We start from the raw sequence: 26,103 nt of genomic DNA, 5'->3' as shown, positions 1-26,103 counted from the left end.
AAGATTATCAGAGAAAAATGATTGTAACATTGAATCTTGTGTTGATAGATGTAATTTGTATTGTGAGTTTCACGTATGGTTCTACATATGTAATGTGAGGTTGTATATATGTTTGTGAGCTGTTGTTGAGTTGGAATATTGTATTTTATCTGTTGTGTTGAATTTATCACTACAGTTTTGTATATGAGAAAGGGTTTGGTGAATGTGACCTTTTTATTAAAAAAAGGATTTTGTAAAGACATGAACACCACAAAACAAAATTACAAATCGCAAGGATCATACTCCAGTCGTCATCTATGTAAGCACGGTATCTGTGATCATGATAACATCCTGGTTAGTTTTAGATCTCTCTCTGCTTGCTTAGGAGCAGACCAAATTTATCTTGGATTGCATCCAAGCTGATAACTAAAAAGGGAATACAGGAAAGTGTTTTGGGGTGTTCATGTGTTTGATTTCAAAGCACTTTATGTTTTGTTTTTACTTAGCTCTTACTTGGTTTGAACTTGATTGTGAATAATAGAGATTGTAAGACTTGTAATGGTAGAACATATGGAGAAACAAGTGGCCAGAATGGGAGATGCCAGAAAGATCAAACTGTGTTTGTATGTAGGACAAAAGCGGTGCCACTCACCACATGTTTATATTGTAAATTATTTATTGAATAAAAGATGTCTTGTTCATTTTGTGGGACTGTTCTTTTTTTGTTCTACTGTCCTTGGCCAACATGAGAGCATTTTTCGAAATCTGGTTTCATTTACTACAGCATGTTAGACTGCCACCTGGTGCACCAATGAGTAATGACTCGAATGGCCATAAATAACCAGACTGGGGTCCACACAGTTCCTACATCCGTATGTTGCATGAAATATGGAGACATTCATATCAACATAGTGATTGTGATTCCATTGTGATTGTAAAAATTATCTTCAACTTTATGAATATGAAGCTTGCTGCTGATTGCACTTACCTCTAAGCCATAAAACCCCCCACTAGGCCATTTACAATTTTCTTCAAATGGGTGGTTTATTTGATAATTCTGTTAAAAATAAGTCTCACATTCAAATTTTCTCCTCTGCTGTGAGATTAACACCTAATGTTTGAATAACCCTGGTTAGATGCATTTTAATACTTTACTGAATGAAGCACTGGACATATAGTAAGTTTCATAACGTAGGAAAGTTTATTACATATATGCCTTATAAACATATTTACAGTACATTTCAAATGAAGAGTGGCTTTGTCACAAATATAAATTATTCAGGCTTGTTTTCAATAACATATCCAGGAGCAGTGTGGAAAGAAGGTGGCGTTGGTACTCACTGTAACAGATTTGCCCATTTCTCATGAGAGGAAATCATACACAGATCTCTTTCTGTGTAATGCAGTCTGCCATTTCCCCAGAGATCTTTGGGGAACAGTTGCAGAAACGCATGACAAGCAAAATTATTTTGTCTTCTTTCAACAAACATCATTCAACCACTGGGAAGAATCTCAATATAAGGTCAGTGTGTAAAACTGCATTGTCTGTATAAGACTGCAGTGAGTGATGTCCATCAACCCATATTCAGTATGAAAATATACAAAGAAATAAGGCACAAATGGAGAAGCACACTAAAACAACCAAAAATCGTAAGGACTGGAGCATAGCCAGTCTCTGGTTTGGCACTGAAACAGACTGACCAATAATAGCTCGTCACCGATGACATTCTTTTACAGACCCATATCCCTCCACCAATCCACTAAACACTACTGTCGGCTGTGAATCGGAATATAATCAAACTTGAGAGAATGTTCATGAGGATATCCTTCAATGTTTTCCAATACTTTACAGGTGGAACAGACAAGTAGAGTGCAGTACTTATAATGCAATGATAGTATGCTTAAGTACCATTCACACAAACAGATCTGAGAAATATGTAAGAAATGGCTCATTCTTCTCATTCCAAAAAAATAAACTCCATGGACAGTTAACAGAATGTAGTGTTTTGAACTTGACACAAATACTGGTTAGAATATTCTGTTTGCATTAGGTTCTTAACCTATCAGCAGGGAAGTGGTTTATCAAAGTGTTAAGATTTGCAATGATTAATGTTTAAGTACTAATAATGATTATCAATACTAATGAGAAATACAAATGTACTAAAACCACTTAAATAGTACTTGGTAGATGCAGTACTGGCTTGATTACCCATCATTCCTCATCAATTTTGGAATAAGTATGCATACGGGAATCGTACATCTAGTCATGTGATGATACATTATGATAGTCAGGATAATGAACATTTGAAGGTGGGGAGGATCTTCATGATACACATTTGTTTATAGGGAAACTCTTCCTATGACAATTTTAAAGACATACAGCTAAACAAAAAAGCCATGGTTCCATTGGGAATAATCCCATACCTACACCATTCAAAAGGCCAAATACTTCAGGCACTTTTTATGTTTCAAGACCAGTCATCATTCACTTTTCAGGCATCATTAGCTTTCCTCATCAGATACCAGTCCACGGGACTAACTGTCTTTAGGCATTCTACAGACAGTGTAAACACTGTCTGGCTGCATGTTAATTCAACAACAGAAATGTCACAAAACACATATCTTTCTCATCACGGTGCTTTACTCATTTCCTCACAGACACAGTTTGTGTCACACTTGAGGGAAGGGGAGGGGCTTGGTTCTGCTGGTTATCAGGGTATTTGTGTCAAATCCCTTTCCAACTGTGAGGGTGTGAGAGGCCGGGCCACACCTGTCCGTCAGCAGCGTGTGGCGTTGCCACCATGTCCCTGGATGCAAGACACTTAGTTCAGCTCCGTGGCCTGCAGTAACAGGCTTCATGTCTTCCTATTGTTCCAGTTCATATCCGGCCCGGCACCTTTCTGCTCTGCGGGTCGCTCTACTGGCGAGCGGGAGTCTTGGGGGGACTTCTGGGCCTGCGGCGAGCGGGGGTCTAGCAGGGGAGGGGGTTTGTCTGGTGGGAACGGTCGATAGTGCTCTGGGCCTGCGGGGCCCTGGCCAGACCGGTGCTCCGGCATCCTCCGGAAGTCTTGGGGATGCCCTCCCCCACTCCCCTGGTGGTAGTTAGGAGGACGGAACTCGTCCGAACGTCTCCTTTTTGGGTCCAGGTGCCTGGAATGCGAAGGACGAGGTGAGATTAAAAAAAGAACTCCTTGATGTAAGTTGTTACAATGTGAAAATAGGACATTTGTACCTTCTATAAAACCAACCAAACCTTGTTTTTAAAAAAAGAAAAAAATAGTAACCATATTGCTTTTCGTCCCACATATCAAGACTGGGAAATGCCTTCATCCCATCAAATTCCCTCCCTCAAATTCTGAGGGAATATATTGAGTGACTCGCCTGTCGTAATAGGCACGGTGGCCTCTGTGGTCCCGGTCGTTGTCATATTGGTCATACGGCCTTTTTCGAGGAGAGCTGCTGCTACGGTAACCGCCAGAGCTGCGATACGAGTCTCCATGGGGACGGCGATCACCGTAGTGATGGTCTTTGTAGCGTGGAGGATCATATGGATGATGGCGATCTCCTTGCCAGGACTGGTTGCTATTTCCAGGATAATTGTATTTACGATCTCTCTGCCAGTCTGCTCTGTCTGTAACAAAAGGTAAAATGTGTGTTTTAAAAATGAGAAATGACAACGCAGCATCAGAGCATATCAGAAAGGAACATAAACCATGTTGTTCTCTCACCATCATTGCCAAAGTGTCTCTTGCTGGCCTGGTTGTACGTTTCCCTGTGGTGAGCGTGGGGACCAGGCCCAGATGAATGGCCCATGCCAGGGTGGGACTTGGTGGGAGGCTGGGTACCAGTGGACTCTCGACTGGAGCCAGAGGGCTCTGGTCTGAAAGGCTTCTTCCTACCCGAGGCGTCATCCTTCTTCCTCTGGTTCTTCTAGAAATGTGAAAGGGAATAAGTACAGCCATGAGTACAACGTGGAAAGATCGCATCATATTCAGATGGTACAAATCTTGGTACTGGCGGGCGAGGACATTATCTCACTCACGTCTTCCTCGTGCGTACGCTTCTTCTGAGCCATCTTGTAAAGCTTGTGAAGCTTCCTTGCGCCAAACTCCGTGAACTTGGACACAAAGATCCAGAGGTTTCTGGTCGAGACAGAGCGAGAATAAGTGGCGGGACGTTTTCAGCAGACATGTATTCATGTGAACCCGTGAGTATAGTTGGTGGAATATTTCTCTCTTGGCTTACCGACGCCATGTTTTGACTTGCTCTGGGTCGTTGTAGGACTTAAGGCACTCTGTGATGCGGTCTCCTATCTGAAGCAGGCAGGTGCGTGTGTGCTGGAGTTGCTCCTGGACTGACAGGCCCTCGTCAGGCTTATCCAGCTGCTTCAGGGCCTTCTTCACTGGCCTCATACGCTCCTTACACTGGGGAGAAACACACACACACACACACACACACACACACACACACACACACACACACACACACACACACACACACACACACACACACACACACACACACACACACACACACACACACACACACACACACACACACACACACACACACACACACACACACACACACACACACACACACACACACACACACACACACACACCAAAGATCAGTTATGTTTTGTCTTTCTTTTGTGTACATTTTTGATGCTAGACGGGTGTGGATGTCTGGGTGATGTTATCCCTGTCTGAGTGTGTCCATGTCGTGAGCGTGGGTGAGAGATGAAGCCGGGGTGCTGCTGTCTGGAGGTAACTCACCACGCTGAACGTCTCCTGGTCCAGCTCGTCATCCTCCTCCCCAATGGGAACAGGGTCACTCCCAGCGGTGATGTGTACCGGCCCCTGGGGCTTCTTCCCTTTGGCTCCTTTAGCCTACGAGGGAGAAGCACAAAAACAAGGTCACACACAAACACTAACTGCACACAAACAAATTAAACACACTGACACCCAATTCCAACGCCCCCCCCCCCGCGGTGATCCAGGAACAATCTGAAAATATAATCTGTACATCCATCTTCCACCACAACAACAGAAACAAAGCCAAAAGTTCCCACCGCTTGTTCGGAAACAGGAAAGGTTAGTAAGTGTGAAATTGTACACTTGCTCGGCAACAATAGCGAGGTCCACGGCAGCGAAAATACCTTTTCTTTTTTGGGCTTGGGACGCTTCTTCTCTTTGTCTCCTTCCTTCTCTTTTTTAGAAGTCCCCTGTTTCTCTTTGTTCTCTTTGTTGTCTTTTTTCTTCTGCCTCTTCTTAGAGGAACATTTCTCCGTGCCGTCGTCCTGTTGGACAAGGGGAACGGAAGGGTGAGTAAGAAGTACAAACCAGTTGCTGATCCCTAAATAAAGACTGCATCGCGTTACTGTGGGCTCTCCTCCAGTGTACTGTTACACTACCTAGCAGGGAGTTCCCCTGCTCAAAAGGGCAGGGGGGGAAGATAGTTTTCCCTGACTCACCTTCACCTCTCCCTCCTCCGAGGGGTTGTCTGACAGATGGGGCGAGGAGATGTCGTTGCCCTGCTCGTCTTTGGGGGCCTTGTTCTCCTTCTTCACCCGCGGCTTCCTCTTCTTCACCTTGGCCTGGAGGGGGGGGGGGGAGAGACGGAGACGGAGGTGAGGTCGGGAAATGAGGGCGGCGGGAACTCTGCGGGTCAGCGGGGTCGTGGAAAGGGCTCACCTCCTCCCCGGGTTTGGACAGGTCCTTACTGTCCAGCTCCTTCTTCAGCAGCTTGAGAAGGTAGTCCGCTCTGGTCTGCAGCTGCTTCCCCTGGGGCTTCTTGTCCGGGCTGTCAGGGAGAATCTGAGCATACAGAACGCGCAACGATGCCAGCCGTCAACGGAAACCATCAGATGCTCATATCTACTGGCTATAAAGGGGGGGAAAAAAAGGGGAAATAATAAGAAAAAAACAAACATGTCCTTTTGAATTCCTACCTTGTCTGCGAGTTTCAGGTCCGGGTCAGTCTTAATCAGGTCCCAGTTGCCGTAGCCGTGCTCGTAGATGCCAAGTAGTAGCTGGGTGTCGTCCTGGACATCCCAGTCCACGTCGAAGTGGGCCACCTTCACCCTGCAGGTCAGCTGGAACCTGTGGCCAGAAGAAAGTCAAACTACTACTTCTGTGGACATCCTACAGTATGTAACGAATGGGATTATGAGCCTGTGTCTGTACTGCACTGGCGGCCATCTTACTTGCTCCTCTCGGCAGGGTTGACGGGCACGGCTTTGTGCAGCGACTCAAACTCCTCCTCATGCTGGATGATGGACTTGGCGTTGACCTGCACTCCTGAGATCTTAATGTTGATTCCCCGGCGCTTCCCTGGACCCTTGGCTAGGGAGCAGATGTGTGTGTGTGTGTGTGTGTGTGTGTGTGTGTGTGTGTGTGTGTGTGTGTATGTGTGTGTGTGTGTGTGTGTGTGTGTGTGTGTGTGTGTGAGTAAAAACAGATGACCACACACCCCAAGATGTGTTTACTTCAACACAAACACATCCAGACAAAGAACAGACCAAGAAACACACGCGCACGCGCACACACGCACACATACCTTCACTGGGGTTCTCTTTGAGGTGTTCTTCATGCTCCTGCACTGCAGTCACACAGCTGTTGTGTATCAGCTCACCCAGTCTCTTCAGGTCTGCAATAGACTTGTCTACCAGCTCAGAGTCCCTGGCGATGCCCTCTAGCCTGTGAGCAGGGAGATTTACATTAACATGTGTGGATGTACAGCTGTTCAAAACATCACGCAGTTGCTTGGCAAACTGCTCATTGACTAATCCAGCTGTTCAAAACATCACGCAGCTGGTTGGCAAGCTGCTCATTGACTAATCTGTCTTGAATTCTAAGACAATGTAGCAGTGAGCTACAAGCAACAGACTAGCTGCCATTAAGAGTCTAGGGAGGCTCTTAGATGTTGTCAGAGTAATGCACCGTCAAATTGTACAAATCAAACAATTGCGAGTCGCTGGTTGAGAGGTTATGTTTTTGGTCAAGCGTGTTGGTTGGTTTGCTCTTTAGCAGGATTACACAAAAATGACCAGACCGATTTTCACGAAACTTGTTGGAGGGGTATAGTATGGGCCAACTTAGAACCCATTACATTTCAGACTAGAACTGAATCACTGTGCGGATCCACAAATTTAAACTAAACTTGCCCTTTCACTGTTGGATTTAGGCTCAGGTCTTTGTCGATGCCACTTCCATTGTGCAATCAAGGTGCCTTCAGTGACGTAGTGGCAAAGCATAAGACTTCGAATACTAGAGTCCCCAGTCCGAATCCTGACTGGAACATTTATTTGTTTATTTGTGTAGTAGACTAGATATGGATTTCATTTTGTATTTAATTATTTTTCGTGTTCTTTCTTATGTTATACAGTAGTGTACTACATGTAATCACAGTGTTTTTTTTTATAGTTTATAAATTAGGTTTATAGTTTAATAAATGTGTCAAGATCTATCTAATATTGGGGTTTTATTGTACCCTAGCCCTACTAAATGCACTGATATCCTAGGGAGGAAGACAGAGGGGGAGAGAGACCTTGCTGCTTTCTTATCTATCAATCACTGTCAGAGCATCGCTAATCAGTATCACTTCCTCCTGCAACTTGCCCATACATACATGGCGTCACACCCAGGTCCTCTGACCTGCATTCATACATGACCACCTGTCATAAACACCACTACCAGCTACGCCACCAAAAAGCTCTCTACTCTCTACTCATTGATGGTGCAAATGGGCGATATTTATACGAGTCAGTTTAAGCATTTCAACTTGGTTACACTGACAACATGCATTCAAGGGAGGAGGTCTGTGCTCTCTGAGCATCCTTTCTAGTTTATGATGAAACAATGTTAGTTCAGTTACTAGGGGCATACACACGAAAAGGAAGGAACTGATCATGTCAGAACCGATCAACACGCCAGCACAAATTCCGGCTTGAGTATTGCATTTTCGCACAGGAGCAAAATGAGAGTGCGTAAAGCACGGCGTGCTCTGGTACCATGCGCTCAGCCTGGCTGGTTACGGCAGCACGGCCCGTTTTGTACGTACCTTTCGAGGGGAGCTCCAAATTTCTTATAGGCCTTGATGAAGCGCCGGACCTCCGCGTCGGTGAAGCCCTCCACGTTGTTCTTGCGGGCCCGGGGTCGGCCGCGCCTCTTGGGCTTCTTGTCGTCGTCGCTGTCGTCCGTCTCGCTCTCGGAGCCCGAGGAGCGCTGCTTCAGCTTGGAGCCCACGTCGCTGTCGCTGTCGTTGGCCTGGGCCTGAAACACGCACAGATCAACCCTCAACCCTCAAGACAAGATGGCCGGAGCCCGTCCTCTCACTGCACACGCTACACCAGGCCTGGTTTTCTTGTTGGTTCACTGTAAAACGCAAATGTTGAACAAACTAATATTTACAGTCTTGTCGTGGTACACTTCCACCGGTTAGGGAATTTCAAACGCCCTCGCCAGCGGTGCGGCGCAGCATTGTGCATGAACACTGTGCATAGTGTGGCGTGGAGTCACACGGGACTCGGCACAGTTGTGGAAGCCTAATGATTCATTAAGGAAGCTTCTTGTGTGGCACAGTAGATTAACAACACCTCCAGTACACACACATTGGAACCACAGGGGACTTTACCAGGAGGCAGTGCTCATTAAAATCTCATTATCTGGAAAGCTCATCTCTCATCATACACACACACTCGCACGCATGCACGCACACCCGCACACCCTGAGGGAACCACTACACACAGCCACCTGTGCTTGAGCTCGGGGTGTGTCTAACACCAGGTTCATACTGGATGCGAGTGCCGTGAAGCATTAATACTCACGCAAGCACAGGGACGAGGAACGTTCATTTTTATTGATATTGATACTATTTTGGAGACTGCTTAACAATCCGAGTCTTCATCGATACCACTATACATTTCTATTACTTGGTGGAAAGTCAGGACAATACATTCTTAACAGAACTGGTATTGCTTTTATTGCATACTGCTACTGCAGGCTTCAACTGATGTGCAATGTTGAGGTGCTTTAACATTGAAGTTGTGTCGACATTGAACAGAAATGGCATTTTGAAATTAAGAAATGAAGAGGATGATGGCACGTGAGGCGATACAATTCTTCTTGGTTTATTTTAAAGGCCGATGTATTTTTGTGCTCCAGTGATTGGATTTAAAGTACATGACTCTCGGCTCTGGAGACATAATGTTATGTTCTAGGACCTGCTAGTCTCAATGGCGGTATTGATAAGCTTGGACCTTATTGATTTTCAGGTTTTGAGAAATGTGGAAATTTCGCATTACCTCACGCCGGCAAGCAAGCGACTCTGCGACTGCACTTTAATCACACACACTGGCTCGGGGACCAAAAAACAGAGCAGACGGCGATTCTGGCGCTGCCGGGCGCAAGCTGGGGACGGCCGTGCCGTGCGCCCTCACCCTCTTGTTGGAGCTCCTGCTCCGGGGCAGCATGTAGATGTCCTCCATCTCCCTCTGCTTCTCCTCCTCCTCCAGGCGCCGCCGCAGCTCCTCGGGGATGATGTTGTCCCAGTCCCTCACCGTCCTCTCCTCCAGCTCTGCGGCGCCCTCATCCATGTTGGAGAAATTGGCCACCTGTGGGGAACACGCGGACAGACGGCTCTGTAGCAACGCCGGCCTCAGAACGGGGCGGAACTGAAGGTGTTTTGGAACTAGGGATGCACCGATATGAACATTTTGGCCGACGCCGATAACGGATATTAACATTGCTGTTATGGCCGATAACCGATATTCACCAATATATATGTTCTGTATAAAAACAAGTTTCTATGATAATCAAATGTTATACATACAGGAAAACACATGGAAGCACCATCTCTGTTTCCAAAACATTTGGTTAAGCTGATAAATCATAGATTTACCACATTGTTTCCTCTCAACAACAACAACACACACAAAAGAAGCTAGACAGAAAAAAATATCGGCTGTTCACATCGGCCCTGTTTTGCACATCGGACCGATACCGATATATTAAAAAATGACTAACATCGGCCGATACCGATATGATTGCCGATATATTGTGCATCCCTATTTGGAACAGAAGGGGAGTACAGGCTGCTCACAGGGTACCTTGAACTGAGAGAGAAGCTCGTCGGTGGCACTCGACCCCTGGTCGCTTTCTCGAGTTTCAGCCAATCGCAAGATCTCGTCGATATCCATCTCCTGCGAAGGTGAAGACGTGGCGGAAGATGAATTAAAAAAAGGTCAATGCTGATATTTCCCAAACCTGTGAAATGCTTTCTAGGTGTACCTGTGGTTCAGACTCCTCTCCCTCCGCCTCTTTGAAAAGATCTTCTGCTCCAAACTTTAGGATGGCAGTCAGTTCCTCTTTATTGAATGGATTTGAACTGTGAACAGAGGTTCATGTTAAGTTCAGAACCTGAGAAATTCTGTTTTTTTAGTAGTCAAAAAACAACAACTGATTAACATGTTTTTAGTACTTATGTTTCCTCACTTTGAATTGCCTGAGTTGCTATCAAGGACAGTTCGACCGGTGGTGTCCATTCTTTGAATAACAAGATGGTCCAAAACCATCTTCTTCTTGGCCCGCTCAATAATGTCCTCCTCCACTGTTCCTTTTGTGACCAGTCGATAGATATTCACCTGAGCAGGAAGACAGAGAGATTCAACTGTCTTGTACCTTCAATACTAGTACTTGTACTAGTCCAGAGCCCTGCATGTGCTCACCTGTTTCTTCTGGCCAATCCTGTGGGCTCTGGCCTGGGCCTGCAGGTCGTTCTGGGGGTTCCAGTCGGAGTCGAAGATGACCACCGTGTCCGCAGACGCCAGGTTGATCCCCAACCCTCCGGCTCTGGTGGACAGCAGGAAACAGAAGTCCTGGGACGCAGAGGAGACTTGTTACTCAAAACTAACCGGATCACATAGTGTATAAGAGAGGCTACTGAGTATCGGAGAGACCCAGAACATAGAACATAAATGCTTGAAGTGGAAATATTTTGCTAGGAATTTTTGGCTTGTGCGGGGTCATTAATAAGATAACTGAACAACCGCGGCGTAGGCTAATGCTATCGCACCTGCCATCTTAAGAGCATAAACAGCTCCTGCCGCGCTTCATAAACAGAGTCAGAGGAACTCCTGTTGACCACGCTCTGACGCAGATCCACAGCTCGTATTTACACTCCAATTATCAACACCTTCAGAGTTCGGAACCGCAGTGCACAACACTTAGATCGGCTGAAATATTGTCCCGACATACCTCCGAACCCTCTGCGTTGAAGTGGTCAAGGGCTTGTTTTCGGATCTCTCCCTTTATGGATCCATCCAAGCGCTGAGAGAGAGAGAGAGAGAGAGTGAGAGAGAGAAAGAGAGAGAGAGAGAGAGAGAGAGAGAGAGAGAGAGAGAGAGAGAGAGGAATGAACTCTTGGGGGTATTTCTCAGATTCCACCCTTAACGCTCCTTATAGTGACCCTCTAAAGCCAAACGTGGCACTGCGGAATCCATCAGGCAACCTCCATATCGCCAGAGAGTGCTGCAGCTGTACAGTCATGTCTAGAGAGATTCACCCGTGATAAGACTGCAGACGCACAAGTTGCCCTGGCTCTCTGCACACCGGCCCTCCACCCTCATCAAAAAATAACTTCAGGATAAAAATAACCAGACGTACGTACCATCAGCCGGGCTGGTTATGTACACTGCAACATTTGACACCCGATCCTGTTATTTAACACCTGAGAAATCCTCACCACAGCCCCACAAGTCCACTGGGACTGTCTTTGCAAAGCATCACAACATGTCAAATCAAAAGACCATCACCTACTGGGACTGGGGGGGTTGCGAGGCCTCACCTGGAAAGGGTAGCGTTTCAGGGCCAGGTACTCGGCCAGGATGTCCAGCATGCGGACCATCTGGGAGAAGATGAGGACTCTGTTGCCGCGCTCGCGCAGTCTGGTCAGCAGCTTATCCAGGAGGACCAGCTTCCCACTGCCCCTCACCAGGCCCTGAGGGGGCAGCATCAGCAATCAGACACAACACAAGCTGTCAAACCAGTCGGTCCGCCGAGAGCTTCTTTGTCCTCTTTGAAGCCATTGGTAGATGGAACTAGGGCTGCGCAATTAATCGTGCATTAATCGCAATGGTCATTATGACCTCTGCAGTTAACCAACTTCAAAAGGCCATAATTAATGCAATTAATAGTTCAGTTTTGCATCGAGTGTGCTGGGGCACCACAAAAAAAATATTTAAAACGTGAAATATTAATTGCACTTCATCACAATTACAATATCATGCAAATAATCACAATAATTTTTTTCACCTCATAATCGAGCAGCCCTAGATGCTACTATGAGGCCAAAGCAGTGCATCTCCGAGTTGACGAGGGTTCAAAAGACGGCCGTACCTGCAGGTGTTCCTGTTGACTGTCACCGTCACCGTCATCCGTCTGCTTGATGAGGAAACCATGGTTACAGCACTTCTTCAGCTCCATGACGATGTTGAGGAAGCCGGACGAGCTTCCTCGGTTGCCTTTGGAGAGGGCTCGGTAGTTCCTGGTCAGAATCCACCTGACGCACACAAGAGGGAGAGAGAGAGAAGAGAAATTAAGCTTTAGGTCCTACACCTCAAATAAGTTAGTGGGGTTGCAAAATGGCAGTTAAGTTTGGGAAAGAAATTGAGCAAAATTCCTGGAAATCTTTGTAGGAAAGTTTTTCATTTTTCAAAATGTCCCTGGCTCTTTGCAACCTCACTCCGTAGAGACAGGCGGTTGGACAGACGGCGACGGAGCGCGATGGACAGAGAGATGAACTACGCAGTAGGAAACCCACTTATAGAACTGCTTCTGCTGGGCGGACATGTCCACGCGCAGGATCTGCTCCACCTTGGCAGGGAGGGATTTCTCCACGTCCTTCTTGACGCGCCTCAGCAGGAAGGGCTCCAGGACCTTGTGGAGACTCTGGTAGCCATTATCCCTCCCTTTCCCATGCACATCCTCAAAGTCCTCCCAGTTTTCAAACCTACAGGGAGGGGAGGGGAGGGGCAGAGCACAATTTAAGGAAATCTTTTCCGCACAACGTTTTGGCTGTGACTTGAACGAATGAACGGGTTGTTGTCGACTTGCATACTGATGTGTGTAAACGACAGAAACGAGAGAGCCCTACTTGTCGGGCATCAGGAAGTGCAACAGTGACCACAGCTCTTTGAGGGAGTTCTGCAGCGGCGTTCCCGTGATGAGAAGTCGGTGGTTGGACCTGAAGTCCATCAGGGTTTTGTATAACAGGGAGTCATCATTCTTCAGCCTGTGAGCCTCATCCACACCCAGAAAGGCCCAGTTGATGTTGCCTAAAACCCCCTGCAGAATACACACATTACACAGACTGAATGAAGGGAGGTGATGCATTCACGCACCTGACATATTCACAAGAAGAAGTAAACATACATTAAAGCTGCATTCATTGATTTTATTTTACCACTAGATGGTAGTAAGGGATTCGCCCAAACTTGTTTACAAACCAATGGCAAAAACGGACGGCCAGAACCATATAAGGCACAAGGGCACAGTCGGCTATTGACAACACAGGCAGAAATGCTGAATAACAACAGACAGGCGACCGATATGTGAATCATTTAAGGTCAATGGAATTAAAAATCATTTAATAATCATTTGATCATTTTAGGACGCTATTGAAACAATCTGATATCAGGTGGTTTTAATTAGTTTTGACAATATGCACAAAATCAATGAATGCAGCTTTAAGTGTTTGAAAAGAATCCAGAGAAATGATGATGCCTTACCTTGTCTTTCAGTACAATTTCATACGTGGTCAAAAGTGCATTGAACTTGATCCTTTTGGTCTGGTGGTTGACCCATTCATAGTCACGGATCTGGTCAAACATGAGCAAAAATATGGATGGCAGTCACTTCAGAGCAATCTGTAACAGCAAGACCTGTTTGGGTAGAGTGTGATGTTGGGTAGAGAGAGTGATGTTGGGTAGAGAGTGTGATGTTGGGTAGAGAGAGTGATGTTGGGTAGAGAGAGTGATGTTGGGTAGAGTGTGATGTTGGGTAGAGTGTGATGTTGGGTAGAGAGAGTGATGTTGGGTAGAGTGATGTTGGGTAGAGTGTGATGTTGGGTAGAGAGAGTGATGTTGGGTAGAGTGTGATGTTGGGTAGAGTGTGATGTTGGGTAGAGAGAGTGATGTTGGGTAGAGAGTGATGTTGGGTAGAGAGTGATGTTGGGTAGAGAGTGATGTTGGGTAGAGAGAGTGATGTTGGGTAGAGAGTGATGTTGGGTAGAGAGTGTGATGTTGGGTAGAGAGTGATGTTGGGTAGAGAGTGATGTTGGGTAGAGAGTGTGATGTTGGGTAGAGAGAGTGATGTTGGGTAGAGAGTGTGATGTTGGGTAGAGAGAGTGATGTTGGGTAGAGAGTATGATGTTGGGTAGAGAGTGTGATGTTGGGTAGAGAGTGATGTTGGGTAGAGAGAGTGATGTTGGGTAGAGAGTGATGTTGGGTAGAGAGTGTGATGTTGGGTAGAGAGTGATGTTGGGTAGAGAGTGATGTTGGGTAGAGAGTGTGATGTTGGGTAGAGAGAGTGATGTTGGGTAGAGAGTGTGATGTTGGGTAGAGAGAGTGATGTTGGGTAGAGAGTGTGATGTTGGGTAGAGAGTGTGATGTTGGGTAGAGAGTGATGTTGGGTAGAGAGTGATGTTGGGTAGAGAGTGTGATGTTGGGTAGAGAGTGATGTTGGGTAGAGTGTGATGTTGGGTAGAGAGTGTGATGTTGGGTAGAGAGTGTGATGTTGGGTAGAGAGTGTGATGTTGGGTAGAGAGTGATGTTGGGTAGAGTGTGATGTTGGGTAGAGAGTGTGATGTTGGGTAGAGAGAGTGATGTTGGGTAGAGAGTGTGATGTTGGGTAGAGAGTGATGTTGGGTAGAGTGTGATGTTGGGTAAAGAGAGTGATGTTGGGTAGAGAGAGTGATGTTGGGTAGAGAGTGTGATGTTGGGTAGAGAGTGTGATGTTGGGTAGAGAGTGATGTTGGGTAGAGAGTGTGATGTTGGGTAGAGAGTGATGTTGGGTAGAGAGTGTGATGTTGGGTAGAGAGTGATGTTGGGTAGAGTGTGTGATGTTGGGTAGAGAGTGATGTTGGGTAGAGAGTGTGATGTTGGGTAGAGAGTGATGTTGGGTAGAGAGTGTGATGTTGGGTAGAGAGTGATGTTGGGTAGAGAGTGTGATGTTGGGTAGAGAGAGTGATGTTGGGTAGAGAGTGGTGTTGGGTAGAGAGTGTGATGTTGGGTAGAGTGTGATGTTGGGTAGAGAGTGATGTTGGGTAGAGAGTGTGATGTTGGGTAGAGTGTGATGTTGGGTAGAGTGTGATGTTGGGTAGAGAGAGTGATGTTGGGTAGAGAGTGATGTTGGGTAGAGAGTGATGTTGGGTAGAGAGTGATGTTGGGTAGAGTGTGATGTTGGGTAGAGAGTGTGATGTTGGGTAGAGAGAGTGATGTTGGGTAGAGAGAGTGATGTTGGGTAGAGAGTGATGTTGGGTAGAGAGTGATGTTGGGTAGAGAGTGTGATGTTGGGTAGAGAGTGATGTTGGGTAGAGTGTGATGTTGGGTAGAGAGTGATGTTGGGTAGAGAGTGATGTTGGGTAGAGAGTGGTGTTGGGTAGAGAGTGTGATGTTGGGTAGAGTGTGATGTTGGGTAGAGAGAGTGATGTTGGGTAGAGAGTGTGATGTTGGGTAGAGTGTGATGTTGGGTAGAGTGTGATGTTGGGTAGAGAGAGTGATGTTGGGTAGAGAGTGATGTTGGGTAGAGAGTGATGTTGGGTAGAGAGTGATGTTGGGTAGAGTGTGATGTTGGGTAGAGAGTGATGTTGGGTAGAGAGTGATGTTGGGTAGAGAGTGTGATGTTGGGTAGAGAGTGATGTTGGGTAGAGAGTGATGTTGGGTAGAGAGTGTGATGTTGGGTAGAGAGTGATGTTGGGTAGAGAGTGTGATGTTGGGTAGAGAGTGATGTTGGGTAGAGAGTGATGTTGGGTAGAGAGTGTTATGTTGGGTAGAGAGAGTGATGTTGGGTAGAGAGTGTGATGTTGGGTAGAGAGTGATGTTGGGTAGAGAGTGTGATGTTGAGTAGAGAGTGTGATGTTGGGTAGAGAGTGTGATGTTGGGTAGAGAGTGATGTTGGGTAGAGAGTGATGTTGGGTAGAGAGTGATGTTGGGTAGAGAGTGTGATGTTGGGTAGAGATTGATGTTGGGTAGAGATTGATGGTGGGTAGAGAGTGTGATGTTGGGTAGAGAGTGTGATGTTGGGTAGAGAGTGTGATGTTGGGTAGAGAGTAATGTTGGGTAGAGAGTGATGTTGGGTAGAGAGTGATGTTGGGTAGAGAGTGTGATGTTGGGTAGAGAGTGTGATGTTGGGTAGAGAGTGATGTTGGGTAGAGAGTGTAATGTTGCTGTACCGTTTTCCTGCTCATGACGTCTCCCAGGTAGACGACCACATTCATGTCGGGGGCCCAGATGTCAAATTCCCTCTGCCAGGAGGTGATGGTGGACAGGGGCACCACCAGCAGGAAGGGCCCATACAGCTGGTGCTGGTGGAACAGGTAGGACAGGAAGGAGATGGTCTGGATGGTCTTCCCCAGACCCATCTCATCCGCAAGAATCACACTGTTGCATCTGAGGAACACAAGGGACAAATACAGATAGTTTGAATTGCATATCAACAGCTATTCTATTTACTCAGACTGTGATATCCATTGTGAGAGCGAACTTTCTCAGAGCGCTTTATTTGTGAATGTCTTTCCCGTTGCGCCTCACCGGCATGCATATCTAACTGACCCACGTCTAGCCAAGCAGTAGAAATGCTGCCCCCAAGTGCGTCCACAGAAACCTAGAGCAAGGTCTCAAACTCCACGGCTCGTGCATCAACTTCCATGCAGTCGGGACAAGGAGGTATTACAGTGGTATTACAATGGTGTGTAATACAGTGGTGTCAGGTTCATATTTACTGTCTCATATGTTGTAGTAACACAAGTAAAATGTGGGCATGGTCTCAGGAAGGCCACATGTTTCAATGTAGCCCCAGGTCAAATACATAGGTCAAAACATACTTGCACATAATCTACCAACAGCTGGAAAAAATTATTGTTTGTGGCCTAAGTGGAATAGATGTTTTGAGAAAGGCCTCAGGATGGTCACATCATGTTTCAATGTAGCCCTGGGTCAAATACACAGGTCATGTGAAAATAGTCATGGCCTTTAATCTGCAAAAAGACTAAACGACATTGCCGACTCAAAATGTCACGTTGCACAGAACAACTGATTTTGTCTCAGCCATGCGAAATCGTTATTATCTTAAAACAGCCCCAATAATTTCCATCCCCACCCCTGGGTGGAGTTATTCCCGGTTCCCTGGCCAGTACCTGCACCAGGAGTGGGCCAGCCAGTTCAGCCCAGCTAGCTGATAGTCCCTCAGCTCCAGGCTCTCGTCCCCAATGTAAGACGGTTGTTTTTTCAGCGCAACAAATCTGGGCCGTTGTTTCAACACCTGCAACACCAATTAGAAAGCAATATTTGATCATCATTAGGAGAGAACACGAGCCAAGAGTCCAAATACGAGTCATAAGCAGTGTGATCCGACGGTGTCGGTAATCCGCCTAGCGCCGAAACTCTCAGCTCACCTTGCAGTCTTTGGAGGGGATGGTTTTGGTGGAGTTCCTGCTGATGAAGCCGTCTATGCAGTGCTGGAACTTCTTCCCCACCAAGGCGCCGTCCTCCCAGCTGCACTCAACGTAGGGCAGGCCCATCCACTTGCACAGGTACTCGGGGTCGTCGGACGACGACGACGTCTTGTGACTGTGAGCTGTTGCGTGGCGAGAAACGCGAGAGGCATGTTTCATGCAATGCGTGCGTAGAGTGAAGAGGGCTCATGTGATAATCGTAGGTCGTGTGTGTGTGATTGTGATCATGTAGAGTGAAGAGGGCTCATGTGATAATCGCAGGTCGTGTGTGTGATTGTGATCATCTACAGTGAAGAGGGTTTCATGTGATAATCGTAGGTCGTGTGTGTGATTGTGATCATGTAGAGTGAAGAGGGTTCATGTGATAATCGCAGGTCGTGTGTGTGTGATTGTGATCATGTAGAGTGAAGAGGGTTCATGTGATAATCGCAGGTCGTGTGTGTGTGATTGTGATCATGTAGAGTGAAGAGGGCTCATGTGATAATCGCAGGTCGTGTGTGTGTGATTGTGATCATGTAGAGTGAAGAGGGTTCATGTGATAATCGCAGGTCGTGTGTGTGTGATTGTGATCATGTAGAGTGAAGAGGGTTCATGTGATAATCGTAGGTCGTGTGTGTGATTGTGATCATGCGGATGAGAGCGACTCACAGGGGAAATCGGACGATCCCGGCGTCTTTCCTGTTTTTGTTGCTGTTGAGGAGGGAATACATGAATACGTCAACATTAACAGTTATTAACACATCGGCAGACATACTAACAGTAATATTTCAGGTTGAAAGCATGCCAACACTTATGGCAGTTGAGAAAAAGGCACTTTCTACTGCTTTCTTACCGATGATTCTCTCCACAAACTGGAACTGCTTATTCAAGTCGGTGGTTAGCTCCAGCTGACAGTTGTAATATTCTATATCCTCAGGGGAGGCTTTTTTTAACCTATGGGAGACAATCGGCGTCAGTGGGTCCCAGCAATGACTTAAAGACTGAAACGCGTCAGGTGGTCCACCTCCGTCTCCACTCCTCACCATGCGTTGAGCTCATCGTTCTTCCTCTTGTAATTCTCCAGCTTCTTGAGTCCCTTGACCTTCTGCAGAGTGAGGGAGTCCATGCTCTCCCAGGTGTTGTGGATGTAGGACCAGCCTTTCCACTTGATGAGGTACTGCGTCTCCCCCTCATCCTTCTCTGGGTTGAAGTCCGCACATGGATCGCCACTCGCTTCCACGGCGTACTGAGTAGTGGAAGCCCCAGTCGCTAACACACACACACACGAAAAGGAATGAGTCTTTAGCAAGGGGACCGCCTGTAGTCGAGACATATCCAAAATGATCCACTGTTCTCTGGCATGCCGTCAAATCTATAGGCTAGCCTTTAGACAGTCATAGATTTCCATTTCTATCCATGTGGATAGAGTGAATGTTAGTGATGAGATGCAATGTGAGGATGCTTCACCTCCTTGTTTGCTCATCCTGTTGTCCATGACCTTCTCTATGGTCTCGCTGTCGTCATCCTGCTGCTCCTCAGCCACATCGCCTGCCATCTCTATCAGGTCATCAGAGTCAGTCTCAAAATCATTTTGGTCCTCCTTGTAACTGCAATCCAACAACACAAGACACGTCACGAGAGAACGTCAGCAAGGGATGTTGATACGTCTGCACAAAGTCATACTGTGTGTTTGAGTCATTCTGTATCCTGAGATCAAAAACGTTGCTTTTATCATCAATATAAAATATGGAGGGGGTGTGTGTGTGGGGGGGGGGGGGTAGTGGTTAATGTGACCTTGAATGAGGTTGCTACCTTCAGATAGTTGTGGAGAACTTAGGAATAAAAGCACTTGTCACACCTGACTTTAGCTGCCCCCCTGCGACGCGTTTGCCTCTTTGGGGTGTCTTCATCCTCATCGTCGTCTTCGTCGTCATCATCATCTTCTTCATCCTCCTCGCCAGAGGACTCTTGTTTCCGAGTTTTCCTTCCTTTCGGAGACTGTTTTTTCACTGGAGTCGATTTGGCTTGTGGTCTGAAAAACACCAATAAAGACACAGAGACGTGCACTGTAAGCACTTACACTTTGAAAACATAGTCTGCAATATTCCCATCGTTCAATTCAATATTTCAGGACCAAAAAAAAAGTTTCTTTGGAAGTGCTTCTGGTAGTGGTACTTTCAATATTGCTGAGTGTTCCTTTAAAAATGACAACAGCCTGATTCATGCCTTAAAGCCATCAATCTCATTAATATCACCCTTCTAAATCATATCTGAATCAGCATCAGTACACGATATGAATATTATAGTAGTCCATAACATCAATAAATGTGACAGTCTAGTAATACTGTATGCGCAAAAAATGATGAACATTTTACATAAATTCAACAAAGCCAAAACAGCAACATTGAGCGACTGATGACACACAATGACAATGAAGCGAGTGGAGACTGACCAGCCCAGCTGACCGGAGGGCAGGCTTCTCTACAACCTTACCTTCTGGCAGGAAGTCGTCTGGATCTAACTTTTTTCTCTTCCTGCTCACTGTCTGCACTGCTGGCATCCTCCTCCTCTTCATCATCTGAGTCATCATCTTTCCAGGTATTTCTTATAAGACAGAAATACCACAAGTTCACCCTCAAGGCCTGTCACTGGTCTCTCTACCCTGTAGTAGAGGTTATACTGAGGTCCTGGGCCTAGGGTGGTCGATTAAACCCAATTTGACCAGAGTGGGCCTATTCATCACCCTAACCACAAACTAAGGTGGGACGAGCTTCCTCACTCTAGCTGGCTGGAACTTCTTAATTGAACCAATTTGGAGCAGAAATACTGAAATCAAAATGAACAAAATGATAGGGACCACAATGCTGCCAACACTACACAGAACTCAGGCAAAATAAAGTGAAACACATTACACATGACCTAAATGATCAAACAAAAATATGGACAAGCACTCGTGGATTTAAGTGCTTGGAATTATTCACAACAATGAACATGACAGTGTGAATAAACATGGATGCCATTGTCAATACATCACTGCAGTCTCTCCACTTACTCTTTCTTCTTGGCTCGTGTTCCCCTTCTCTTAGGACTTTCACCTTCAGAATCACTGCTGCCCTGCTGCAATTGTGATACGTTTGGTTACATCTCAATAAAATGTGTGTCCAGGAATGTTTGATGACACAGGCAAGGGTTGTTGCTAATTCGAACGGGACATGTGCTTACACATTAAATCCACTAGATGGTGCCAGTCAAGCATTCATCAATATCTGAGACAACAGTCACGGCTGCTCCAGACTCGGTGAATGTGAATCTGGTTAGAGGTAGTGTCTGTGTGTGTGTGTGTATGTTGTGTGCAGGTAATTATATTATCTATATTGTCTGTTTGTGCTCTGTTGATGCATTTCCATAGGACAGTCTCCAGGTTTCATTTTCATCTCATTTCAGGCCTCTTACCCCAGCTCCAATATTGAGACGAGCAGGTTCCTGTCTACTGCGACATGATCGCCTCACCCCATACACATCTGGGTGTTCTTCCCACATCTGTAAATACAAGTGAAACATCACCACATTGGACCATTTAGATCTCAATTTCCCAACTCTATTCCCAAGAAGTATAATGCTGTAATAATTAATAACGGAAATAAAATATTATCTATGTATATTCTCTATCTATTCCGCTGTACTTTTTCCACTGCTGAAACCGCAAATTTCCCCCACAGGGATTATTTAAGTATCTTATCTATCCATTTTACCTAAACGCTACTACAGGCATTATAAGCATTGTGTAACTGACCATGTGACACAGGCTATGGCTGGCCCTTGCTTGGCCTAGTCTATGGAATTAAGATTAGAGGGCGGATAATACCAGGAAACCAATTACCTATATCTTAATGAGCCTGCTGGCAAGCTTGCAGACAGCTACTGCTTTACCTTCTTTACATCTGCCAGACTGTCCTTCTTTCTAACTGGCTTGTCCTTCACGTCTGCTGAAGGCCGTTGGGACTTGGACCCTGTTGACTCACTCTCAGACTCAGAGTGGCTCTCTGAATCTGAGGAGCTGTTGGACGCCGAGTGGTGGGACAGTCTTCTCTCGCTGCCTCGCTCGCTCTCCGACTGACTCCCCGACTCCGACCCAGAGTGGTTGGATTGTTCCGAGGCCGAGTTGCTACAGTATCAAAAACAGGTGCAGTGTTTTGAGTTGTTCATGTGAACAGTGTGTCCGTCCATCACCATGAGACCTACAGTGAGCTTGACACATGACAGTATTTCTGTTTATGTCACTAACATCTGGTGGACTAGACAGGAGCAGTGGACATTCAGCAGAGGGGAAAGGGAAGTGGTATTACATCATATGGTGATATGCTCAGTGTAACAGTCTTACGGTAAGCTAGTTCTCTCACAGGCAAACAAATCCTCTTAGACTTATGTACACAAATACTTTGTGTAGTAGATAACCACAAAAAAACAGACATTGAAGAATTTGATGGAGGTTAACTTGAGAATAAGCAGGGTGGTTCAAACATCCCCTTGAAGAATTGGTTTTCAGATAGCCTAATTAAGGATAATTCCTCTCATTGGTTGTGATAATAAAAATAAAAACATTTGAACATTTGTTAGTAAGTTCCAAACAATAAATAATCAAAAATGCATCTCTGCAACATGCATTTATTTGTAACTCAAAATGGTCAGAAAAACTTTTTAAATGGTCTGAACCTTTCACAAGAGAATTTACACTGACAGATTATTTTTGGCTCTGACATGTAGTACTTTGAACAGGCCAGGGGGGGGAACATACCACCTGCCTTTTCAAAATAGTTCACACAGGGAATGCCATAAATGGTTAAAATACAAAGGCCTGCTGTTAAATCTGAATAATATAGTTTTGGTCTTCATGGATATGCCTCTTCACATTTGACTTGTAAGTCTGTAGTTTTAAACATATGCATGTACTGGAAATAATGTCAAAATCTGTCAATATTCAATACCTTATTAAAAATATCTTTCTGATCATTTAAATTCAATAATGATGGTGCATGGCACAATAAACATTTTAATTGTGATATCAGCATTGTTGTGAAAGTAAAAGGTATTCAAATATAAGTGTTCATTCAGTCATCCAGCCACAGTGTGCCCGTCACCAGTGAGAATGCAGCTCCTGCTGACCAAGCACGGAAGCAGATGACTCCTTCCTCCGCGAGTGAGATCAGACATGGGCGGGACTCAAAGCCAAACTCAATGACTATAGGCTGATGCTGTTGCTATGTGGAAAATGAGCCTATCCCAGCTTACAAACCTGTGAACCACTTCCTATTCTGTCTTCCTGTAGTTCTGAGCACACAGTTTTAATGCAGAAAGTCATACAAGCAATGCAGCACAAAGCAAGGGCCATTTTGTTTCTTTCAAGTGGACTGTCTGTGAATTCAGTAAGACAGTACATTCTAGCATTTAACTACCTCTTTCACATCTTGCCTATATACTATGTCAGTGTGAGGTGGTCCTAAATAGGGCCTAAAGAGTGACAAAAGACTGAATACTGTGGTGCAGGCTTTAGATGACTGTGCTAGGTCACTAAAATGGCTGCCATCGGCCCAGAAAAAGCACCAACACAGCACAAGTGTGATCCATTAGCATGCACAAGCCATTGAAATCAGTACTGAGGGCAGTGTAAAGATAATGTTACAATGTTGGTCTCTAATGGACAACTGTCAGGGTTGTTATTCTGTAATCAGCAAAATGACAGCCCAGTTTTTTTGTTTTTAAAGGTTTGATGTTTTAAAAGGGGCCACAGAAGGATGAAGGACAAAACAAGCAGACTTGAATCTGTGTATCCCAGGAATCTCTATCACTGACATTAACTAGGCTCATATTCCTGATATCAAATCAGAACAGTAAACACTTACCACCCTCCAGTTTATGTAATAGTCTGAATAATATGGACGGCTGCTAATCTAACCATGATGGAAGCATTGGTACTTAGGTTCACGTCTTGTGACAGTTTATCTCAATGTAGCACCCAAATAATCTGGTCACATGAGGATGAGGTCAGTGAGGATTTTCCAATCTTTATTGATAATGTTAGAATGACATTATTTATGATCTTTCTATTTTCAGAGAAATAAAATGAGTCAGTACATAGCCTAATTCTAAAGAAGAAAACACAGAAAACATATGTAACACGTTAACTACCCTAGCACATCACATAGAAATGCCATGGTATCAGAGTCTGACACTCATATCAACTGACCAATCACTGCGCCTCATGAATTGTGGTAATCTATGTTGTCAGGTTGTGTGCACAGGTGAATAACAGGACTGTGTGAGGACACTTGCTTCCATAGAGCTCTATAGTGAGACCTTAAGACAACCTGAGACAGCTTGACTACAAGTGACTACAAGATTAGGCGCATACTGCTTCAACTGGTTGCAGTTTTTGTGATCAGTTATGACCAGTTATGAGGACCAAAATATACTGATGAATTTTATGTTTAGTGTCTATCAAAACACAAGACACCATTGTATGACTAGTAGGCAAACGTCTCATGGCAGGTGATATCACCATGTCTGTCTTCAATGACATTTCAGTCTCCTGTAAAAAAAACAGTCATAAGTAGTAGGCTAAATAGTTTTTATAACTACACCTACACCTTTTAAAGACTGACTGTCAAAGAGTAACATGTAACCGTCATAGAGACTAACATGTAAAAGTTTGACATTACATTTTGAGAGGATATCAAATCCTAAATGTTTTACTCACAGAAACCTCTAGCAAAAGGTGACAAATTGGAAGGTTTGACTAAGGCCTAACTGAAGTCAGTGTATCAGGTGGATTGCAAGTTTTGTGGCCAAAACGCAAAAGTAAACCTTTCATCATTCTAACTTGAGGGATATAAAGGCCAGTTACAAATAAAGTGCATGAAATCACCTAACATGTATCATAAATCTCTTCACAGTTGAAAAAGGATATAAAAATAAGGCATCCTAACTTTAAAGGTCGTCTGTCAATGGAGTCAAAAGCAAACTCACAACCCTTTTCAGATCAATTAGAATATGTCATTCAGCTCCACGTTTCTGACAATGAATGAATTAGAGCTGGGTATCAAATATTCCAAAATAGTAGGATAGAATGGTGCAATGCAGTACCGACTAATAAGACAAGGTCATATAGAAGTGTATCAAAAGATCCAAACACATCATAATCATGCATTTGAAATGTGAGGGGAAGCCATAAAGCTCAACTGTTGTCATAACGATAGGCAATGTGCATTGCTTGGGCCTGACTGATAGTCCTAACTGAAAGAAATACTGAGAAAATCAGGGTGTGGCTATTAAACACTACCAAGGTCATTGATATGAAACTGATGCAAATCGTGAAAACTATGCTGTAGTGTCCACAGGTGATCAGCCATGCTTGACAAGGTAAACAATCAAAACAATGACAAAAAAGGTTGTTTTTTTTAAAGAGAGGATCATACCTTGATGCATTGCTTTGAGTCGAACCTTCATCTTCTTGCTTTTTATCCTTGTTCTTCATCATTGTTTAACTTGTAAAACTTGATTGACTGATTTGGTGACCTTATGTCCTGGTATTTACTGTCAAAAGTTAGAAGAGGGATGAACTATCATAAAAGTCCCATTAGATAGTTTTCTGTACAGAGGGCAGTAAAAGCAAAGACGTTGCGACATAGGGACTGGCAAATGCAGTGACTCGGACAACTAAACTATTATTTAAGTTGTCCGATAATAAAAAATATTGATAAACAAATCACGTCATTTTTTACTTCAGGTAAATCCAGTGATGTAGTTTCAATGTTATCCTCGTATCAAGCCACATGCATTAATTCTAACTGCGTCATCAGACAAAGCACTATGAAAACGTAATTATAAATTAGAAACCACTCGATTCTAGGTGCAATACCATGTAAACATACCTATTCCATGTATAGTAGGTACGATGCGATTGCCTATTCGATTCTCATCCGCTATTTCTTATTTAATACTTATGAAAATCAAACAAAATAATGCCGAAGCAAAAGCGAAAACCTGACTTAAACAACTACAGAAAAAAGATTTTTGATGAAAAATAGACTGTTAATTAATCTACAGTAGACTACGAGAGAGACGGTCAGGCGAGGCTCCTCGCGGAGCACACTATAAATGGAGGCGCGCCATGACAGCCAGCTCTCGGCAGAGAAAACAACGACTCGCGCATACGCTAAGCAAAGACGCCCTTACACGACACAATAAAACAATAAATATCGTAGAAAAATGCTCCAGATGTTTAAAACATTAATCGTTATCCTTTTTTGAATGTAGATGGCCAAATAGCGCCACTCCTGAGGGATTTCAGGAACAAGAACAAGCTTGACAAAAGCCCTATGTACTGCTCCCCTTCCCAAGGCTCATCCGCCATCT

The 26,103-nt window shown here is 44.9% G+C and overlaps 1 protein-coding gene across 1 annotated transcript; it reads right to left on the bottom strand.

Moving 5' to 3' along the window:
* Positions 1-1,179: 1,179 nt before the first annotated feature.
* On the bottom strand, positions 1,180-26,079 carry chd2 (chromodomain helicase DNA binding protein 2). Its single transcript, XM_084452917.1, has 38 exons — positions 25,620-26,079; positions 25,164-25,281; positions 21,622-21,856; positions 21,145-21,231; positions 20,744-20,808; positions 20,185-20,295; positions 19,550-19,723; positions 19,159-19,298; positions 18,735-18,960; positions 18,545-18,645; positions 18,361-18,402; positions 17,653-17,834; positions 17,395-17,519; positions 16,432-16,648; positions 13,769-13,858; positions 13,135-13,325; positions 12,802-12,990; positions 12,378-12,540; positions 11,827-11,979; positions 11,238-11,309; positions 10,709-10,858; positions 10,476-10,624; positions 10,272-10,368; positions 10,091-10,183; positions 9,422-9,595; positions 8,044-8,255; positions 6,541-6,680; positions 6,188-6,326; positions 5,933-6,083; positions 5,676-5,798; positions 5,456-5,578; positions 5,141-5,281; positions 4,758-4,871; positions 4,225-4,403; positions 4,022-4,121; positions 3,708-3,909; positions 3,361-3,610; positions 1,180-3,129 (listed from the first exon to the last, which is right to left on the bottom strand). Exons 2-38 carry the CDS (start codon positions 25,223-25,225, stop codon positions 2,835-2,837), a joined length of 5,457 nt encoding a protein of 1,818 aa, XP_084309043.1. The 5' UTR covers positions 25,226-25,281; positions 25,620-26,079; the 3' UTR covers positions 1,180-2,834.
* Between the last annotated feature and the right edge of the window lie 24 nt (positions 26,080-26,103).

Source organism: Borostomias antarcticus, assembly GCF_949987555.1.
Source record: "Borostomias antarcticus genome assembly, chromosome: 18".
NCBI lineage: Eukaryota > Metazoa > Chordata > Actinopteri > Stomiiformes > Stomiidae > Borostomias > Borostomias antarcticus.
Note: the sequence above shows the minus strand (reverse complement) of the source record. Positions and strands in the feature narration are given on the sequence as shown.